General features: G+C 38.9%; 1 protein-coding gene across 1 annotated transcript in view; it reads left to right on the forward strand.

Annotated features, from left to right (window-relative positions):
* LOC121862029 (myb-like protein A) overlaps nucleotides 1-22,412 on the forward strand; it is a 52,869-nt gene that overhangs the window by 2,170 nt on the left and 28,287 nt on the right. The window contains exons 2-3 of the mRNA XM_042359959.1: nucleotides 13,684-13,912; nucleotides 14,213-14,765. Of these exons, the coding sequence (XP_042215893.1) occupies nucleotides 13,697-13,912; nucleotides 14,213-14,765 (769 nt within the window). The 5' untranslated portion in view covers nucleotides 13,684-13,696. The remainder of the gene's footprint in view (nucleotides 1-13,683; nucleotides 13,913-14,212; nucleotides 14,766-22,412) is intronic.

Here is a 22,412-nt window from a genome sequence, read left to right on the forward strand (position 1 = left end):
CAAACACGGTGTAAATAACTAAAACAAGGAAATGAAGCGCTCGTACACACATGTAACAGCTGGTGTGATCTATGATGTGGCTTAACATTATCTGCTACACGTTTCTGTAACCTGGCGTGGGTGTGTGTGTGTGTGCGTGTGCGTGTGTGTGCGCGTGTAATTCCTTCTCTCCCTCTCCTTTCCTCCTCTCTTCTACTCACTCTCCTTCCCTCTTTTCTCACTCACTTTCCAATCACCTTCTCTCTCACTAACGCTCCTTCCCTCCTCCCGTCTCTCTTACACTATCGTATCTTTAAGAGTCAATAGGTTGTAAAAATATAGCGGAGCATTTTAACCATAATATATTCAGAAAGGAAAGTGGGCCCTGACTTTATGTACTTACAAGGGAAAGTGGGCTGCATTCTACACCTTACAGGTATACTGTGTAATGTGTTTCAGAGAATGTGTGTAACTAGAGATTTCACGTAATCCTGAAAATGGTAAATTGGGGATTTCATGTAATCCTGTAAATGGTAAATTAGGGATTTCACGCAATCGCTAAAAAATGTTCAGTAATATATTGTAGTGGCTAGGTTAGCTCACGGCCATAGCTATTACTAGAAATCACTTAACATTTTAGGGATTATGTAAAATCCCACATTTAAAATTTTATATACAGCATAATCTCTCTCTCTCTCTCTCTCTCTCTCTCTCTCTCTCTCTCATCGCACATACACACATTCTCAGGGAGAGAGAGAGAGAGAGAGAGAGAGAGAGGCCCCAGGGCAGGAGGGGTCGTGTATATAATGAGATCCCTAGGTTGAAGGACCACCTCAGAAGTCTTACCTTATTAAAACTATATTTTTTCTTTCTTTAATCTTTCCAGGTTTCAGTAAAGTTTTTAACAACTATAAAGTAACAACATTACTGCCACGAGTACTATTACTACTGATACTACCACGAGAGCTGCTACTGTTACCGTTACTACTACTGTTACTACTATTACTATGACACTGTTAATACCACAAGAACTATTTCTGTTACTGCTATTAATACTGGTACTGTCACTACTAGTACTGCTACTAGTATTACTACTACTACTATTAATAAAAATAATGACACCAATAATTTTTATAATAATAACAAATAATAATAATAGTCAGTAAGTCAGTGAAGAATAAAATCTGAACAATGGTTAAGAACTTTCCCCTTCACTGGCGGGAGAAAGGATGGTTAGCCACTTAATGCCCCGCGGGAGAAGGACGAGACCGCAGAGAGTATTTTCAATGAAATACTATCTACTACTACTATTGCTGCTACTACTACTATTATTAATACAATTATCATCATCATTATCATTACTTTTACGACTACTATTAACACTATACTACAACAACAACTACTACTACCACTACTACTGCTTATTTCATATGAAAGCTTCTGGGACACTCAATCCACCAAGCTGGAAATGGGTACCTAACTTACAGTTAATTTGAAAACAACTGTATTTGGTATAACGGCTGTATGTAATGGTATACAGTATTCTGGAATAACGAGGTGAATATATTCCTATATTATGTTATAACAAAGTGTGGTACTACCTAATGCTATTTTGTATATAACCAGGAATATATAATGTTATCTTCAAGTATAACAAGATAAATATAATGATAAATTCGTATACAACTACATCAATAAAAAGCTATATTTAGATATTACTAGGAATATATAACGGTATATTAGAGTATAATAAAAGTTAATAAAATTATTCTGTCATGATATATTCCGGTACTATGAGGTGAAAATAATTACGTATATTTCGGGTGTATGAGCAAAAGAGGGAAGGAAAAAAAATGAGGAGTGAGTAAGGAGTTACGAGAGAAATAAGGGAGATAAGTGAGAGAAAATGAGAAAGGAGAGTTTTATAGGAGAGTTACTTCTCATGTTGTTGATGTCAAGCGGCATAACGGCTAATGTTAGAGATGTACCACGAACGTAGCCATTAATTATATATACATTATTATATATACACGTATTAATGTTTAATATAAATGTTTCTCCATTTTAATAACTTAACCTGATTCATGAGGTAGCTTCAGTTAGGTTAGGATGGTTGTCGTCATGTTATCATGTTCGTCAGACGACAGCGCATCTGTGTAAAATACTTAATTTTATTTACGAGTTTTTTTGTTTTTTAATTATTTTACTTATTTTTATTTTATTTATATATATTTCATTTTTAATTGTCACTAATATTATACTTTATATGATTATTAATAGATTTAGCATTTATTGTTTATAGAATGTATCCCCTTTCAAATTTGCGCGCCAAGACTGCAGCACCAGTTGGTCAGTCACCCACGGGCGTTAAGAGAGTGGGTGACTCCGGCCTGGTAGACCACACTTTAAAGCGATTTTTTTTACAACAAATTATTGTATCTCATAAAAAATACGCAAACTAGATGAAATAGTCGACATACAACCCAAGGATATTTAGTGCAAGTCTTCAAAGAGGTTACTGAAGGTTAATTAAATGATGACATTACGGAAACCTCTAGGCGAGATAGTGATCATTGCTCAGGTAAGAGATTTATTTGTATTTTTTTTCTTATCTGTTATTAGTATATATAAAATAATGTGTAAAGATTCAATAGAGTGCAATTACTTTATTTCATGATATTTTGACTTTTCGATTTTACTTAAGACAGTACAGGGCTTAGAAGTAGAGGAAAATTTTGGGGTAAAATTAAACCAAGCCTAACGAAACTTAGCTTAACCTAACCAAAGAACACCTTAGGCCTCGAAAATGTTAATTGCAGAGGTGTAGTATATAATATTCTTACTACAGTATATTACATGCAATATAACCTCCCATATTATATGCATTTTTATAGCCAATACTACATTCGATGTTATACATAAGCTACTTACAATATTACATGTACACTATATTATTCACTATATCTGCCGACATTGCGTACAGTATAGTATACAATATTATTACTTTGCAGCCAATATAACACACAATATTAAAGACAGTGTTACACACAAAAATACAATATTACAGTCACTACCGCAGACAGTATTACAGCCAATATAGCATATAATACTGTACTGTATATAGTGCAATATTACAATCCGCATTGCAAAGTTTACATACGAGTATACTATAATATAACAAGTGATAATACACACCTAATTATTACATTCATTACAACACTGCAGACGATATTGCATATAGTATTTAAAAAGTATTACGTACAGTATTACACTTAATAATGCGTATTATTACATACGTTATTACACAATATGTAATAGATATTACATTCCATATTATATATAATGTAAAACAATAATGCACATAATTACATGCAATATTACACCAAATATTACATACAAGACTGCAGTCAATATTTTACTCCATATTACAGTGAATATTACATGCAATATTACATACAATATTACATACCCACAATTAATAGTACAAACAATTTTGCACAACATATTACTTGCAACAATATAGCCAATTCTGCTTACAGTATTACAGCAATATCATACAAATATTACATTCAATATTGGACACAGTATATCTATTATTATCCACATTGGTATACACAATATTGCAAGTAATATTGTATACAATAAATTTGCTGAACACAATATTCCATACTATATAACGCTTAATATTACATGCAATATTACAATCAGTATTTAAATAATAATTCTACTAATATTAAACAGATTTGCAGCTTCGAAGAGTACCCAAAGTTACATGCAATATTTCAGTGAATATTTGATACAGAATTTCAATCATTATTACACAGTATTTCAGCTATTATTACAATCAATATTTCACATGATATTGTACACCTTATTACAGTAAATTAATAGTAAACACGATATTACAATACATTTTAAGTACAGTACTTCAACCGATATTACCTACAGCATTGGATCCAAAATTAGTTTTCACACAATATTACCGCCAAAATAACAGGTACCTTTAAAGTCAATATTACAACCAATATTGCGGTCAACATTACACTTTACGATACCATTTGTATAGGCAATTTTAATATTTCGGCCAACGCAAACTTTACAGCCAAAATACAGCTACCACTAACATTACAGCCAGAATACAGCTACCACTAACGTTACAGTCATTATTACACCTAGCAGTAACGTTACAGCCATCATTACAACTAACAGTAACGTTACAACCAAAATTACAGCTAATACTAACGTTACAGCCATTATAGCCAGTAATAACGTTACAGCCAAAATTACAGCTAAGACTATCGTTACAGCCATTATAGCCAGTAACAACGTTACAGCCATTATAACAGCCAAAATTACAGCTAAGACTAACGTTAGTCATTATTACAGCCAGTAATAACATAGCCACTATTACAGCTAGTACTGACGTTACAGCCAGAATTAAAGCTAATACTAACGTTACAGCCAGTTTTACAGCCACCCAAATTATTACAGCTAACAATAACGTTACAGCCAGTATTACAGCGGGGGTGGCCGTGCGGGTTTATGTAAATGAGAATATCTGCGACCTGTGACGGTCGGAAATATGGGGGAGTGGTTTTTTATTATATTTTCACAACAAATTTCTCGTGTGTGTGTGTGTGTGTGTGTGTGTGTGTGTGTGTGTGTGTGTGTGTGTGTGTGTGTGTGTGTTTTCTTGAGCAGCGTGAAGGTAGTGTTCGCCTGTCTGTGTTTTTCTACCTCTTCTATTCCCCTTCTCTCTCTCTCTCTCTTGTTTTCTCCTCCAAACTTTTTGCTTACCAGTCAATGTTAGTTTTAATTGGCCATATTTCACTATCTCTAACTCAATTATTCCCATGAAAATTACGAGAGAGAGAGAGAGAGAGAGAGAGAGAGAGAGAGAGAGAGAGAGAGAGAGAGCCTTGTTAAATGAAGAGAACAGTGTGACTAAGGGTTAGAGTTTGTAAAGGAAAACAAAATCCTATATTTAAGAGCAACAAGACCCCTGGAAAGGAAAGCCTCTGACCAGGGATGACTCATGGATGTGAAACACGACCTTTGGATGTTAAAATGATAGTGACTCCCAGCTTACTCAAAGAAGCATGGAGAGATTAATGGTAAAAGACGAGGAGAGACAAAGAAGCGAATGGATGAGATGTAAAGCCGAAGCATGAGATATTATTTTGAGGGATGAGGAACTGGAATGGTATTGGGAATGTCATTGTATAAGAGTTCCTATAATGAATCCCACGAGATAGGATGATGAAAATAATGATGGTGATTGATGATAATGGTTGTGAATGATGGCGACTGATGATAGTAATGACGATGATTGATGGCGAATGATTAATGACACTAATGATTGATGATAATGAACGATGATGAATGGTGAAGCATACGGAAAAAGCCTTCCACTCACTTTGGATTGATAGAGGCTCATGTTATGAATGTATTGATAAACCAATGGAATAACATGAACAGTGAAGGATAAAGTAGAATAAGACCACTGCAGCAGACACACCAGAGAAGACCTGCAGACCTTTACTGGGCCGCGCGGGGCATTAAAATGGTTTAAATTTTAATCAGGTGGTGAGCCGGCCTCTCCCACTTAAAGCGAACAGAAAAAGACGGCTCTGTTGGTGAACCGTTGCCTTTTGTTTTATATCGTGTTACCGTTTGGGAAATATTACGTTGTTGTCTTGCGTTAAGTGAGGAAAATATCGGGGGAAAAGTTACTGTATATGTTATTGTATGATTACCGTTGTTTTGTACTGTTGTCACTGAAATACAACGGGGAATTTTATTTTTTTTTTAAGAATTGTACCCGTGTTGACTCGTGTTACTTGTAAACTATAAAAAAATTAGGTTAGTAGTATTTTAGGTATTTCTTACTGTTTTATTGGTATTTTCTTATGTGTGACTTTACCGTTGTTTTGTACTGTTGTCAGTGAATTATAACGGAGTCTTTTTTATATAGTTTATACTGTTGTCTGAACACCACCAGAATAGGTCATAATCTTTGACATTATATCTGTTTTTTATCCTTTCATTATATACTTAAAGAATCACAGCAATAGCACTAATAATGATAATAATAACAGCAATACTACTACTACTACTACTACTACTACTAATAATAATAATAATATAATAAACAATTAGCAATATATCACACATAAAGCATTAATAGTGTCAAGCAGAAATAAACGTCCAAAGATACTGAACAACAAAAGACTGTATAATATTTTTAAGTCATTCAAAACATTAAGTATTCATACATTTCATCCCGCTTCATTACCCGGGGATTCTCCAGATGCAGAATATAATGAGATGCATATTTTTGGTCCAATGTTTTGGTATGATTGCAGAGGCGAATTTTGTGGAGCACGGGAGGGGGGCTGGGTCTCTTTTGCCGCTTTCCCTCCCCTCCCACAACTCCCTCTTCCCCTCTTCTCCTCGACTACCTCCCACCTTCCCCCTCCACCACCCGTTCTCCCCTTCCTCCTCCCACTTTCCCCTTCCTCATCCTGCCACCTCCTCAGCTCTCCCTTCCCCCTCCTCATCATAAGGGTGGATTTGGGTCTCTACCTAATCCCTAAAAACCCTTAATAGAAATATGAAACTCTTTACCTATTCCTTAAAAAAAATTAATGGAAATATGACGCCCTTTACCTAACCCCTAAAAGCATGTAACCCTTCACACCTCGTAACCTTGATATAGTGTCATCTGAGGCGGCACACCTGATGAATTGATTACTCACCTTAATTGACCACACCTCCGGGAGTTAATTAAGAAGCGACGTCTCGTACTTATTGTTGGTAATTGATCTAATGGGAATTGAACTCACTGATAGTAATTCTGTTTATAAGATGTCATTAGAATTTCTCAGGAAAATGTGTAGGTATGTATATATATTTCTCAAAATAATTAGTGTACAGTGTAATGTGTTTGTATATACAGTGTTGTATATATTTCACCTTGTGTATGTATATATATGTATACAATCTGACTTATGTGTGTATATGTATGCTTGATTTGTACCTTGTATGTGTGTCTATTTTAATTTATTTTGTGCGATTTTCATTTGTGTGTGAATGTTTTTGAGAGTATTTATGTGTATTTTCATCTATATGTGTGTTTATATGAATGTCTGTGTTTATATATATTCATATTTCTGTTTGTATGCAATTCATTATACGAGTGTAATTTTGTATAAGTACGTGCAAATATGCTTTTATTGTGGTATGTATGTATGTATGTATGTATGTATGTATGTATGTATATAAGATACATTTGTTGCGCCTTTTTCTTATCAGTGTTGTCTCTGAGGTGTTAATGGCGTCTTTTGTGTATATAGGCCTTAATAATAATGTAATGCAGCTAATGTCTAAGATATAGGCTTTAATTTCAGTAGGTCAACTGTGTGTGTGTGTGCGGTTTGTTCTTGTTGGGTAAATGTATAGATTTACAAACAGTCGTATATACTGTACGTCGACAGACACTTAAACACACACACACACACACACACACACACACACACACACACACACACACACACACACACACACACACACACTAACACACACACACACACACACACACACACACACACACACACACACACACACACACACACACACACACACACACACACACACACACAGGACCAAACAAAATGAATGGTAAATGAGATTGCCTTTTTCGGCTTCACGTAGGCAAATATTATACACCCACGAGAAAAGAGAGAGAGAGAGAGAGAGTTAATATACAGCGACATACTCAAGGGAGACATAATAAGACGGGTGTGTCAGGCAGATGTTTAGTGTAAGACACATGTGTTGTGTAGGACAGATGTGTAGGACAGATGTGTTATGTAAGACAGATGTGTTGCGTAAGACAAATGTGTTGTGTAAGACAGATGTGTTGTGTAAGACAAATGTGTAGGACAGATGTGTTGTTTAACAGATGTGTTGTGTAAGACAAATGTGTAGGATAGGTGTGTTGTGTTAAGACAAATGTGTAGGACAGATGTGTTGTGTAAGACAATGTGTAGGACAGGTGTGTTGTGTAAGACAAATGTGTAGGGCAGGTGTGTTGTGTAAGACAAATGTTGTGTAAAAACAAAATGTGTAGGACAGATGTGTTGTTTAACAGATGTGTTGTGTAAGACAAAATGTGTAGGGCAGTGATGTGTTGTGTAAGACAAAATGTGTAGGATGATGTGCTGTGCAATAAAATGTGTTGTGTAAGACAAATGTGTAGGACAAATGTGTTGTGTAAGACAGATGTGTTGTGTAAGACAAATGTGTAGGACAGATGTGCTGTGCAAGACAAATGTGTTGTGTAAAACAAATGTGTAGGACAGATGTGTTGTTTAACAGATGTGTTGTGTAAGACAAATGTGTAGGATAGGTGTGTTGTGTTAAGACAAATGTGTTGTGTGAAGACAAATGTGTGATGATGTGCTGTGCAAGACAAATGTGTTGTGTAAAACAAATGTGTAGGACAGATGTGCTACTTAACAGATGTGTTGTGTAAGACAAATGTGTAGGACAGATGTGCTGTGTAAGACAATGTGTAGGCAGATAAGTGCTTAAGACAAATGTACAGTAAGACAAATGTAGGACAGATGTGTTGTTTAACAGATGTGTTGTGTTACATCAAATGTGTAGGACAGATGTGTTGTGTAAGACAATGTGTAGGACAGATGTGCTTGGGTGTAAGACAATGTGTGAAAGTGTGATGTGTTGTGTAAGACAAATAAGGTGTAAGACAAAATGTGTAGACAGATGTGTTGTTGAACAGGATGTGTTGTGTTAAGACAAATGTGTAGGACAGATGTGTTGTGTAAGACAATGTGTAGGTGGGTGATGTTGGGTGTAAGACAAATGTGCTTGTAAGACAAATGTAGGATAGATGTGTTGTGTAAGATGTAATGTGTAGGACAGGTGTGTTATTAACAGATGTGTTGTGTTAAGACAAATGTGTGTGATTGAGATGTGTTGTGTGTAAGACAATGTGTAGGACAGATGTGTTGTTTAACAGATGTAATGGGTGTTACATCAAATGTGTGTAGGACAGATGTGTTGCAAGACAATGTGTAGGACAGGTGTGTTGTGTGAAGACAAACAAAGTTGACAGGTGTGTTAAAGACAAATGTGGTGGGGCAGGTGTGTTGTGTAAGACAAATGTGTAGGACAGATGTGTTGTGTAAGACAAATGTGTAGGGCAGATGTGTTGTGTAAGACAAATGTGTAGGGCAGGTGTGTTGTGTAAGACAAATGTGTAGGACAGATGTGTTGTGTAAGACAAATGTGTAGGACAGGTGTGTTGTGTAAGACAAATGTGTTGGACAGGTGTGTTGTGTAAGACAAATGTGTTGGACAGGTGTGTTGTGTAAGGCAAATGTGTAGGACAGGTGTGTTGTGTAAGGCAAATGTGTTGTGTAATACAGATGTTTAGTGTGAGATAGGTGTGTTTGACAGTGCTATCAGCCTGGCTTTAGTGGTACAAGATGACCTTAATGGTACAACGATGACGTTAATGGTACAAGTTGACCTTAATGATACAAGATGACCTTAATGGTACAAAGAAGGAATTAATGGTACAACGATGACGTTAATGGCACAAAGATGATGGCAGTTGTAGCAATATGGCCATAGTGGTACAATAAGGCCTTAGTAGCAAGACAAAGGCCAGCGGAGGGTAAAGGCGGGACACCACCAGGACAAGGCCATGAATAAAATAAGGCCAGCCCTCGCTCACACTAGTTAAAGTGGCGCGTTCACCTCAACTCCCGATATTAGGGGTGGATTCACGGGTTCGATTTAGAACAATATTGGCCAAGTTATAGGGGTTTAATTTATATTAATTATTAGCAAGTATGAGGGGTTTAATTTATAGTAATTTTTAGCAAGTATGATGGGTTTAATTTATAGTAATTTTTAGCAAGTATGAGGGGTTTAATTTATAGTAATTTTTAGCAAGTATGGGGGGTTTAATTTATAGTAATTTTAGGAAGTATGTTGAGGTTTAAGTTAGATCAAATGTTTCAGATATAAATTAGTCAAATGATTCAAATACAAAGGTTTAGATACTAGCGACAACTGCAAAATATTCTAGGTCAAATTATTCCAAGTAGAAGGTTTACCAGATACGATACATTTTGGAGAAACGACCAGAAAAAAGACCACAAAGGTGTCATGTATAAAAGTTTTGAATGCAAATGCGTCAACTACTGTACACTGTGTCTAAATAACAAAGGTTGTATTTTACTGACCTACATAGCACAGGCTTCACATATACACGCCTCACGTAACCATAACAATGGTTTTTTAGAATTGTTTTTTAACACGTTTTCTAAGGTTAGTTTGTTGGGCGAGAGGGAGAGAGAGTATTGTATATGTGGAAAGGCAGGTGAGGGAGGGTGTTAGGAATTAGGTGGATTAAGAGAGAGAGAGAGTATATCTGGAAAGTCAGGTAAGGGAAGGTGTCAGGAATTAGATTAAGAGAGAGAGAGAGAGAGAGAGAGAGAGAGAGAGAGAGAGAGAGAGAGAGACGAACACTCTTACCTGACTGCACTGTACAGGTCTTCATCACCACCAAGGTATCCTAGCTATACTGTACAGGTTTACAACACAAAGTTGCAATTAGGTGTAGGTGGTGTCCAGTACATGGACGATGAAAGTGGTGTACATGGATAATGATTGGTGGTGTACATGGATAATGACTGGTGGTGTACATTGATGAAAGGTGTAGGTGCTGTACATGGATAATGATTGGTTGTGTTCACGGATGATGGTAGGTGTATGTGGTGTACATGGATAATGATAGGTGGTGTACATGGATGATAAAAGGTGTAGGTGGTGTACAGTACATGGTTGTAGGCGCTGTACTTGGATATTAGTGGGTGTAGATGGACGTTGTATAGTGTGTATGCATGTCGGTGGATTTAGGTGGTGTACATGGTTGTTGGTGAGCGTATGTGGTGCAAAAAGATGTGTAGGTGCAGGTATAACTGAATGTAAACGATGAGGATTGGTGTGGAGAAAAGTGTACATGGGTGTAAATGTATAGATTGAACTATACATGGGCGTAGCTAGAGGTAAACATGAGTGGAAATGGTGTAGGTGGAAATGTCAATGGGTGTATGTATAGGTTTGCACGAGTGTAGGCTGTATAGGAGGTGTGATTGGGTGAAAGGAAGTGAAGGTAAAGGTATACCTGGGTGTGGATAACATATAAATTAACTAAGGTGTTCTATTCTTAGAGATCGTGGGTGGTTAAAGTTGGGTTGGGTTAGATTAGGTTAGGTTAGTTAAGTTTTGTTAGGTTAGCTTAGATCAGTTTAGAATAGTTTAGATTATATTCCCATATAGTTCAGTAGTGTCTCAATGTAAATTTAGACATGTTCTCATAGCACCAGTTAGGGGAAAATGTAATGTTAGAACCTTCAAGAATTCCTCGCCGTGTTGTAACTAAGTAAGCCAGTTATACATTTTCTCCTAGCATCACATATGGGAGAGAAATATAACATAAGAAGCTTTGGGAATTCATCTTTATGTTTTGCTTCTTATCTGAGGCGGTTAAATTTGTTCTCTTAGTACCAGCAAGGAGATAAATTTAGCGTATCATTATTTGAGAATCCATATTCGTGTTGTTGCTTGAATCAGCTCGTTGCGATCTCATATATCCAGTTATTGGGAGAATTAAACTTAATGGACAATAAGACTAAGAGATTAAACAATCGCACAATTTAATTTTTTTTAAATCCTTCACTAACAGGTGATACACTTTTGACCTTCACCACCGGCCAATCCCACTTGACCTGATTTTACCCCTGACCTTTGTCTTGGTATCTTAAAAAAGGACGACTGGGGCAAGACAGTGTTATGTTGAGTCTTCATAATGAATGAGAGTAGGTAGGACTGACCGAGGGCAATACAGCGCTACGGCAATCCTTGGGGGTGGGGAGTCAAAACAGTGCTAAGAAAAGTCTGGGGGTTAAGAAAATTTTATGTTTTGACACCAATAAATTATCACGGGGCGAGGAAGACAAACCAGGGCAACGCAGTGTTATATTTATCCGGGATGAGACAGAGCTTTTCCCCCTGACGACCGTAAGTGACAGGTAGAGTGAGCTGCTGCAATGCTAATGAGGGAGGATCATCTCTCGTCTGGGAACCCTAACGAGCGGCACACCTGTAACTGTAGCAGGGTTCGATTCCCTTTAAAAGTCTAGATTTCTACGTGGTGTTACATTTGTTAATAATCACTGGATTCACTTTGCCTTGATTAAATTCCTTATTTAATTAATAAATTTCCTCTGAAGATACGTAATTCTCTCTCTAACCACACAACCACACAATCGTGTAATTACCGGCATAATCCTTCTAAAACAAGTGACGTTTTCTTATGGTACAAGATTCCCCAAGAAAGTATGAGACTTACATTAAAACATCTTTATTCCTCTGAAACCAAGTCATAAGTTATAATATTTAAGTTAATTTTGGTCTATCCACCAAAGTGGAACTGTGACATCCTTATGAAACTTCAAAGTTGGTGCAGTCGAGTATACAGCGCTGTCCTCTGTCCTAAGTGTTGCTGGTTCAGCCCACTCAGCTGCGAGCCATATTCTCTACGTGAACCAATAAGATGCGTTCTTTAATCTCCATTTAGGGTGAAAACTTAACCTCTGAACCTTAGAGAATACGGTAACCCGATCCGCTTTAGAGGCATTGTATCGTAAAAGCTCCATGGGTTGGTGTACAGATTTGTTTGTTAGGTGTATGATTCAGGTGGATGAGTGTAGCCGTCCCTAGTCCTGCCCCAGTTACTGATTCAGTGTACAGGAGGCCTCACACTCTCACACAGGGGCAAGGTTGAAATCACAATACACTACACAACACTCATACGCTCACAACCTCACGTGCACCTTGCTGCTGTAGGTAACCATGAGGACACGGGAACACGGAGTAGGCGGTGATGACCATAGTGTTTTATAACAGTAAGTCCCTCATCCTTAGGAAGACGGAGACTTAATATTGAGTTTGTGATCACTAAATCAAAAGTTAACTGAGCCATAATATGACTTTCAATATAACAACGAACAAAATATCGCCAAGGTCTCTTTTACGTAGGGAAGGGAAGATTCCTATTGATTTTATGGTCACTTGTTCAAAGGTCATTGTTGTACCACCAACTGGAAGGTCTTCCTCCGCACACAGCACGACTATTTTATACCATACATTTTGGACACTGTTTAACGTGCACCAATTTCACCTATCGCCTAGTTTTGGCCATAGGTGTACTGTGGCTGTTTGTGTGTTTGTCTGTTGATATTTTGGTCTCTACTTAAGGATAACTTGTGTCTGTAACCCATACATAATTTGTCTTGTAGATCTCCTATCAGGTTCTCTAGACTTGTGTTGAGTATTGGTGTTGAATTGTCAAAGTTTGTATCCTCTTGACTAAGCACAATAGAATTCTTCACATCTACAGGAGTATTATTTAATGTGTGGTGTGTCAGCTCTATTATTATTATTAGTAGTAGTAGTTGTAGTAGTAGCAGTAGTAGTAGCACGTTTAAGTAGTAGTAGTAGTAGTAGTATAGTATTAACATATAATATCATACATACAGGTACGTATATCAGTGTAAATGTAGTAAAAAAAAACATTAATTGTTCACACATATTTTCGTCTTCCAGAGCTGAAATAACCATGAAGAGACACGAACCTCCAGTGTCGCCTTCATCGTCCTCGTCCTCGTCGTCGTCGTCGTCGCCCTCCAGGTCCTCGTCCTCGACCCTGACAATGATGGTCAGGTGGGGGAGTTCCCGCAGACACCCACTCCCCCCAAGTGACTCTCAAGACCTCGAGGATGATGTCACTCTTACTGAGGGTGGAGGAGGAGGTGGTCAAGACGATGACTCTTTGGTGAGGAAAGAGAGAGAGAGAGAGAGAGAGAGAGAGAGAGAGAGAGAGAGAGAGAGAGATTAGTCTTATTGAGATTTTAGGTTGTCAAGATAATGACTGGAGAGAGGGAGAGTGAAACGAAATAGAAAGATAATAGTCATATTTTCATTAATTTTGCGCATAATTAATAATAATAATAATAATAATAATAATAATAATAATACACTGTAATAATGATAATAATAATAAAAATAATAATAATAATTATAATAATAATAATAATAATAATAATAATAATAATAATAATAATTCCTCACACAGCCAAGGTCGCCAGCATCAACTAGAACTGACCGACGTTTCATAAGGACTCAAGCATACGACCTAGAGACCCCTGAAGACTTTCCCCAGCCCAGACTGCCGCGGGTCGAGCTGCGGCGACCATCCTGCGGCAGTGGCAGCAGCGGGAACGGCGGCAGAAAGAACAGGAGGGAGCAGCTGAGTCTACAGATAGAATGCCCTCTCCATAGACCTGATAATAACAAGACGCCATCATACATCAAGAAGAAACAACAGCAGAAGAAAGAGGCTAATAACAATCCTCCTCCTTGCTTCAGATTTAGTATCACAAAGTCCCCAGACGATCCTGTGGAGATTCCTGAGGAGTCTACCAGGCCGCCAGGAGGCTCTCAAAGGCCCAAATACGAGGTTCTGCCATATGACCCTCATCCTAAGTTGTTTAGGGAAGGGTCCTTCAGCCTTAGGAAGGACTACCTCACAGCCTACGACGCTTACAGGACCCGGAGGTCTTCCTTTGGATGTGAATACACCAAGGATTCCACCTACAGCTGGGAGGATCAGGGCCCTGCTACTCCTGGTATGTAACTCACATCTTTATTGCCTCCTGCACCTGCAGGTTTGTTGTTCACACCTTTAAAGCCTAAGGTATGTTGAGCACACCTTCATAACTCCGGGTGTTTATCTTAAACCTTTGTAGTTACAGGTATGTTGATCATTAGAGCTGAAGTTACACAGCTCATTACTGAACCAATTAACTCTAGATATAAACAACTTATCTGTATTTTATAGTTCCAATGATATAAGTCTCATCTTTATAGCTCCAGGCACGTGGTTCACGCCTTTGTAGCTACATTTATGTAACTCATGTATTTATAGACCCACTTATGTAGCTCATTACTCTACTGCAAAGCTGCACATGTGTACTCAATACAGTACCTGAACTTTATTGTGACAGGTGTGAACATGTGGACCACAGTATTGGAGATAAAAAAATTAATTGATGCATTTACGAATATATCAGGAGGGGGAGCCGTGTCAAAGGAGGCAAATGTGTGGATGTATAGGGGAATTATTGACCTATATTAGTATATGAGTGAAAAGCATACAGTCAGAATGTAAGAGGAAAAGGAATCAATGAACTAACAGGATTGTACGGGTGTAAAGCATGGCGTCTCGATGGAAGAGGAAAAAATATTATAGGCAGAAATATATGAAGTATTTGAGAGCAATATATCAAGGGACGGGGCGGGGAAGGGCTTAGGTTTGGGTAGGTTAGGGTAGGTTAGCTTTAGTTAGGTTAGGTTAGGAGGACATGTGGAAGTGAAGAAAGTATGGATCTGGATATAATTGCATGCATGGGAGAGAGATGAAAGATTGGCACAAAAAAGCGTGTACGTTTAGTTCAGCTATGGGTGTCGGGGGGGGGGAGACCAAAGATGGAAGGATGGGATGAAGGAAACACTAAATAGAAGGAAAGGGTAAAGGAAACACTAAATAGAAGGAAAGGGTAAAGGAAACACTAAATAGAAGGAAGGGGTAAAGGAAACACCAACTAGAAGGAAACGATGAAGGAAACACTAAATAGAAGGAAGGGGTAAAGGAACCATTAAATAGAAGGAAAGGTTAAAGGAAACACCGAATAGAAGGAAGGAATAAAGAAAACACACTAGAGAGAATTTTTGCTCTAATTTCAACGAGGCAATTAAATAGTTTCCCACCTGTCCATGCAGTTAAGAGATCATTTATCCAGAGAAGTTTTGAGAATCTATCTTTGTGCTGAGGCTTAAGTATGCCAATTAGATCTGCTCTTACATTTCCAATTAGTTTGGGAGCAATAATCGTTACATACCTCTCAGAATTCAGGCTCTGGTTATTGTGGGGTTGAGGAGATTATGGAAGAGGTTTTTTGAGGGGAGGTTGGAGGTTGAGATTCACAGAGGAGGAGGTTTTTGGAGGTTAGAGGTTAAGATATTCGGAGGAGGAGATCTTTGAAGGTTGGAGGTTAAAATTTTCGGAGGAGGAGGTTTTTGGAGGTTGGAGGTGAAGATATTCGGTGAAGGAAAAAGTTTTTGGAGGTTGGAGGTTAAGATTTTCGGAGGAGGAGGAATTTATTGGAATGAGAGTTGTAGATGTTAAATTAAGCATTATAATGGAGGTGAAGGAGTAAGAGGGGGTGGTGGTTGTGGTGAGAGGTTCGAATGGGGTTACATGTACTGAGAGGGACGAGTGGGGTGTATTGAGGCGGAACGAGTGGGGATGTAATGAGAGATGAGTGGGGTTTAGCGTGAGGAACTTGTAGGGGTGTAGTGAGAGGGATGAGTGGGGTGTAGTGAGGGATGAGTGGGGTGATGTGTAGTGAGAGGGATGAGTGGGGTGTAGTGAGAGGGATGAGTGGGGTGTAGTGAGGGGGATGAGTGGGGATATTTCAGGTAATGAGGAAATCGGATGACGTTAGGATAGGGCCCTAAGAGACTTAACTTACTCCTGCAGGATGTTGTACCCTGACAAAGTTTAATTGACGAAGGACGCATCTAAGACTTTTCTCTGTGTGTGTGTGTGTGCATGTGCTCTTTTTGTCTTTGAATCAATTGTTCTCTTTCTCTCTTCTTGAGTGTGCGTGTGTGTTGCGTGAGAGGCCTTGAGGATTTTCAAGAGAGAGAGAGAGAGAGAGAGAGAGAGAGAGAGAGATTTTTCCAAAACAAGTGTTCATCCCGGTTCTCGTGCACCGCTCAAGGATAGAATAACACAATGAAAACGGGGAAAAAACAGTAGATAACAGTGAAAAATACGCCTGAACAAAATTTCATGAACAAAAATATCGCTGGTACAAGATGACATTACAATATAAAGCACAGTATGTCGACTCTGAAGAGTGTTAGTGAACTGTTGTCACTTTGAAGCACCTGTACCCGTAATTGTATCTGTACCTGTATATGTACCAGCTGTACTTTTATCTCTACCTATACTTCAGTCTGAATAAGTTATCTGCATTTATATCTGTAGCTGTACCTATACCTGTACTTGAATGTTTTCCTGTTTGTATCTGTAGACCGTATCTGTAGTTTTATCAGCATATGTTTTTGTATCTGCACTTTTACTTACATATTGACCCTTAGATATTTCTCTATCCATATGAGTACCTGTGATTTACGTACCTGCCCCTGAATCACAGTAAAAGCTTCACATACAGTAAATACAGAAATCACAATAGAAGGGCAGCAAAATACAGGAACAATGACGGCTTGAATAACATAATTGGATTCTGTGTTGACCTTTGGTTTAGCAGCAAAAAAATGGAACTTGTTTACTTAGTACAAAATGTACTAATTGTTCAGTAATTGGTGTTGTTAATTGGGTAAAAATATTCCTTTGTGAGGTTGTGGTGTTGAGAGAGAGAGAGAGAGAGAGAGAGAGAGAGAGAGACCTGTCAACACGCTCCTCAACAGGTCAACAACGTAATAAAACACAGACTCTACCAATATAATCCATCACCTCACCTTACCTCACTTGAGACACGTGATAATTCCTCTCTTTGGCGGCTTTTCTGCTGTTCTTGAAGCCTTTACATCAACACACTAGAACTGAACAAACATCGTAAATATATGTCACTGAGAAATATCACGTTCTTTTGTTTACTTCTACTTTGATATGTTGACAAGATTGATGCCTAAATCGTTTGTAAAGTCCTTTCTGATTGGTTCCGGCAATAACACGTCAAGATATAGTTGTTGGTTCGCCACCTTAAACATTCCGTATACTGTATTCTCCTGTATCATTGGTATCTGTTGGTATAGGACACAGCCGTCAGTCAGCCAATAAGGTCTAAAGTGGTTTGTAAACTCCTTCCTTATTTGTCCGAGCGGTAACACGGTACGGAAACGACTATAAATTGGCCATTGAGGGAGAGCTTTAACCCAGTGACATCATTAAGATCCACCAATAGAGAGAGCTCTTCAGTGGTCAGTATGTATGTATGTATGTATGTATGTATGTATGTATGTATGTATGTATGTGCTTATTAGGGATGTCACTACTATTGATGAACGTGGAAACAACAGGGATTTAAACAAGTGTGGAGAACCTTGCGCCATCATCCATTAGATCATCGTAAGCATCGTTATATTTGGTGTGTTTACAGTGTTAGGAGAAGTTACCAGGCTTCTTTCTTGCCAAAATTGTATAGTGTTATCATAGTAAGGTTTCACAATGTCCTACAGTTTCATTGTTTACTGTTCAAACTAAGTAGTAGTAGTAGTAGTAGTAGTAGTAGTAGTAGTAGTAGCAGTAATAGTAGTAGTAGTAGTTATTATTACGTAGTAGTAGTAGTAGTAGTAGTAGTGGGGAGGATATTTAATATTAATATTTAATATTAAGGTAATTAAATGGTGGCGAAGGTGTGGCTATTGGGGGAGGCTGGAGGCTATTTGAAAATAAAAGAAAAGTAGTAGTAGTAGTAGTAGTAGTAGCAGTTTTGATAATAATAATAATAATAATATTAATAATAATAATAATAACAACAATAATTTCGCCTTGCTTTATGAATATACAGTATACACGGTGTTCTTACTATACATACGCTTTTTTTCATAAACGGAAATGTGAAGTAAAAAAGTTCTGATTGATCGATGGGCGCCATCTTGTTATACGAGTCAGCGTCCCTAGAGCATTTCTGGAAGTCCCAAATGTATTTTATCATCAGTCAAAGTTACACGCCTCAAGCCCCACTAAGTTTCAAGACATACGTCACTTCCAGTTTAACAACTTTATTGACAAAATTGGAATTCAGTTTTGTGTGAGTGGTTCAGGCAGGTCTTGGCACTGAGGATGTTGTTATTGTTTACTGTCACGCAGGACAAAGGTTCATGCACAAGAGAAGATAATGTTATTAGTGTCTTATTACAAATTGAATAATCTTCCAGTTCCATAACATTATTTCTGGTATCTGTCTACCTGTGTCAGAAGGATCTTTATACATCCACATGTTATCTAGTGAAGGCTCTGTCACCACTCACCAGTCATGATTAATTTCGTATTAAAGTAACACATTAAGTTTATTGAATCTCTCGTGTTAGAAAAAAGTCTACCTTGTGTGCCTGTTCTGAATCACTCATGTTATATTTATGACTATACCCAAATTTAGACATACCTTACATAAATATATGTAAACATATATTTATATGCGCACATACTGCGATCATCCAAATACATACATATGAGTAAATATTTTCGAGTATGAACATACGTACGTACATGTGTATTATGTAGGCCTATGCATACACACTTAGATTACATATACACATTTGTGATAATGGTTGCCCTGTTCGACGCTGGCCGGCCCCTGGGCCACCTAGGTGTGAGTTTGTGTATGTAGAATGTAGATGGTGTTGCCAACACAACAACCACACCCTAAGTTAACGAGCTGTATGACCCAGTGTCAAGGTCTAACCCGAGAAGACCGGACAACTCGCCAACTGCATAAGCAAAACACTTCGCTAGAACGTGATCAATAAATCGATTAACATCCATGTTTCCAATTACTGGTGGGTAGACAGAGACAGATGGCGTAAAGAAACTTGCCGATAGTTTCACCCTGCCCGGGGTCTTCGGACAAAAGGAAATATACTGTATAATCTTAACTTCTGGTCAAGTGACTCATGACTTCAGAAGAAAACAGGTTGTGGTTGTAACATATTATCATTACTAAACATTAAATTATATACCGACACTGTACATTTACTTTAAATGCATCAGTTTCTTATCAATATTCTCTGTGAGTAGAGGAGGAAAGATAATGTGAAGTAATTAATTTCGTGGCGTGGCAAGGAGCACCTGCCTCCACCTGTCTATCAGTGTTGGAGACTTACGTTACTGTTAATGGGTCTTTCTCACACTATTTTAATATATAATGGTTTGCATTGGAAACCTCAGTAAGAGAATTGAAGTGCCGTTCCAAACAAGATTTAATATTCAGGTGTGAGAAGAATGTTATCCAGTGTACCAGTACTAACCACGGCAGGTTTTCTCCTAGTACTGTACAGTATTAACACACAACAATAAAAGTCAACAAAGTAACAAAAGAGACCAGCCGCCCAAACTGATAAATAGTGAAGTGATTAATAGATTATTCAGCAAAGTTTTCATACTTTATTAACATTCTACATTATTTATAACATGTTCAACAAATGAAGTACTGGTTTGTTAAAGTTGGAATGTTAAATATCATAAAGAAGTAAAAGTGTTAGTTTTTTGCTGACATGTTAAAAGTAGGACGCTATCATGATTAACTCACTGATCTGCTAAGATTAAGTTCAAACAGGTTAATTTAGGTTTGGTTAGGTTAGGTTTCAAGATATTCGGTAGATACTCAAAAGATATATTTTTTTTTCATAAACAATCGTTAACAGTAGTGAGTTATTATTACTTGTAAGTCAATAATTTATCTAGTTTGATAAAATTACGTCATAATGTTATAACTACTCCTCCGCCCGGAACGATGACGTCATTTTTAAATGGTCCTTAATTTAGGTAGATATTATTATAAACAGCTAATATATATATATATATATATATATATATATATATATATATATATATATATATATATATATATATATATATATATATATATATAGTCATTTATATTAGGAGCGAACTAAAGGATGTAAACATTACCTTTCTTTAACTAATAATTAATGCTAATAAAAGTTGGAGGCCGTGACGTCATGGGAGGTATCAACACAACAGTCCGCCCTCCCCTGACCAGTGACGTCATGGGAGGTATCAACACAACAGTCCGCCCCTACCTGACCAGTGACGTCATGGGAGGTATCAACACAAGTGGCCGCCCCTCCTGACCAGTGACGTCATGGGAGGTATCAACACAACAGGCCGCCCCTCCTGACCAGTGACGTCATGGGAGGTATCAACACAACAGGCCGCCCCTCTGACCAGTGACGTCATGGGAGGTACCAACAAACCAGGCCGCCCCTCCTGACCAGTGACGTCATGGGAGTATCAACACAACAGGTTGCCTCCTGACCAGTGACGTCATGGGAGGTATCAACACAACAGGCCGCCCCTCCTGACCAGTGACGTCGGGAGGTATCAACACAAAGAGCCGCCCTCCTGACCAGTGACGTCATGGGAGGTATCAACACAAAGGCCGCCTCCTGACCAGTGACGTCATGGGAGGTATCAACACAACAGGCCGCCCTCCTGACCAGTGACGTCATGGGAGGTATCAACACAACAGGCCGCCCCCTCTGACCAGTGACGTCATGGGAGGTACCACCAACTGACCCGCCCCTCCTGACCAGTGACGTCATGGGAGGTATCAACACAACAGGCCGCCCTCTGACCAGTGACGTCACGGAGGTATCAACCTGAAGGCCGCCCCTCCTGACCAGTGACGTCATGGGGTATCACAACACAAGAGGCCGCCCCTCCTGACCAGTGACGTCATGGGAGGTATCAACACAACAGGCTGCCTCCTGACCAGTGACGTCATGGGAGGTACCAACACACCAGGCCTCCTGACCAGTGACGTCATGGGAGATATCAACACAACAGGCGCCCCTCCTGACCAGTGACGTCATGGGAGGTATCAACCAGTGCCACCCTCCTGACCAGTGACGTCATGGGAGTATCAACACAACAGGCCGCCCTCCTGACCAGTGACGTCATGGGAGATATCAACCTAACAGGCCGCCCCTCCTGACCAGTGACGTCGAGGAGGTATCAACACAAGGCTGCCCCTCCCTGACCAGTGACGTCATGGGAGGTATCAACCTAAGTGGCCGCCCTCCTGACCAGTGACGTCATGGGGTATCAACACAACAGGCCGCCCTCCTGACCAGTGACGTCATAGGAGGTATCAACCTAACAGGCCGCCCCTCCTGACCAGTGACGTCATGGGAGGTACCAACAAAACCAGGCCGCCCCTCCTGACCAGTGACGTCATGGGGTATCAACACAACAGGTTGCCCTCCTGACCAGTGACGTCATGGGAGGTATCAACACAACAGGCCGCCCTCCTGACCAGTGACGTCACGGAGGTATCAACCTAAAGGGCGCCCTCCTGACCAGTGACGTCATGGGAGGTATCAACAGAGGCCGCCCCTCCTGACCAGTGACGTCAGGAGGTATCAACAACAGGATGCCCTCTGACCAGTGACGTCAGGAGGTACCAACACCAGGCCGCCCCTCGACCAGTGACGTCATGGGA

Source organism: Homarus americanus, unplaced genomic scaffold (assembly GCF_018991925.1).
Source record: "Homarus americanus isolate GMGI-L3 unplaced genomic scaffold, GMGI_Hamer_2.0 scaffold25013, whole genome shotgun sequence".
NCBI classification, from domain to species: Eukaryota; Metazoa; Arthropoda; class Malacostraca; order Decapoda; family Nephropidae; genus Homarus; species Homarus americanus.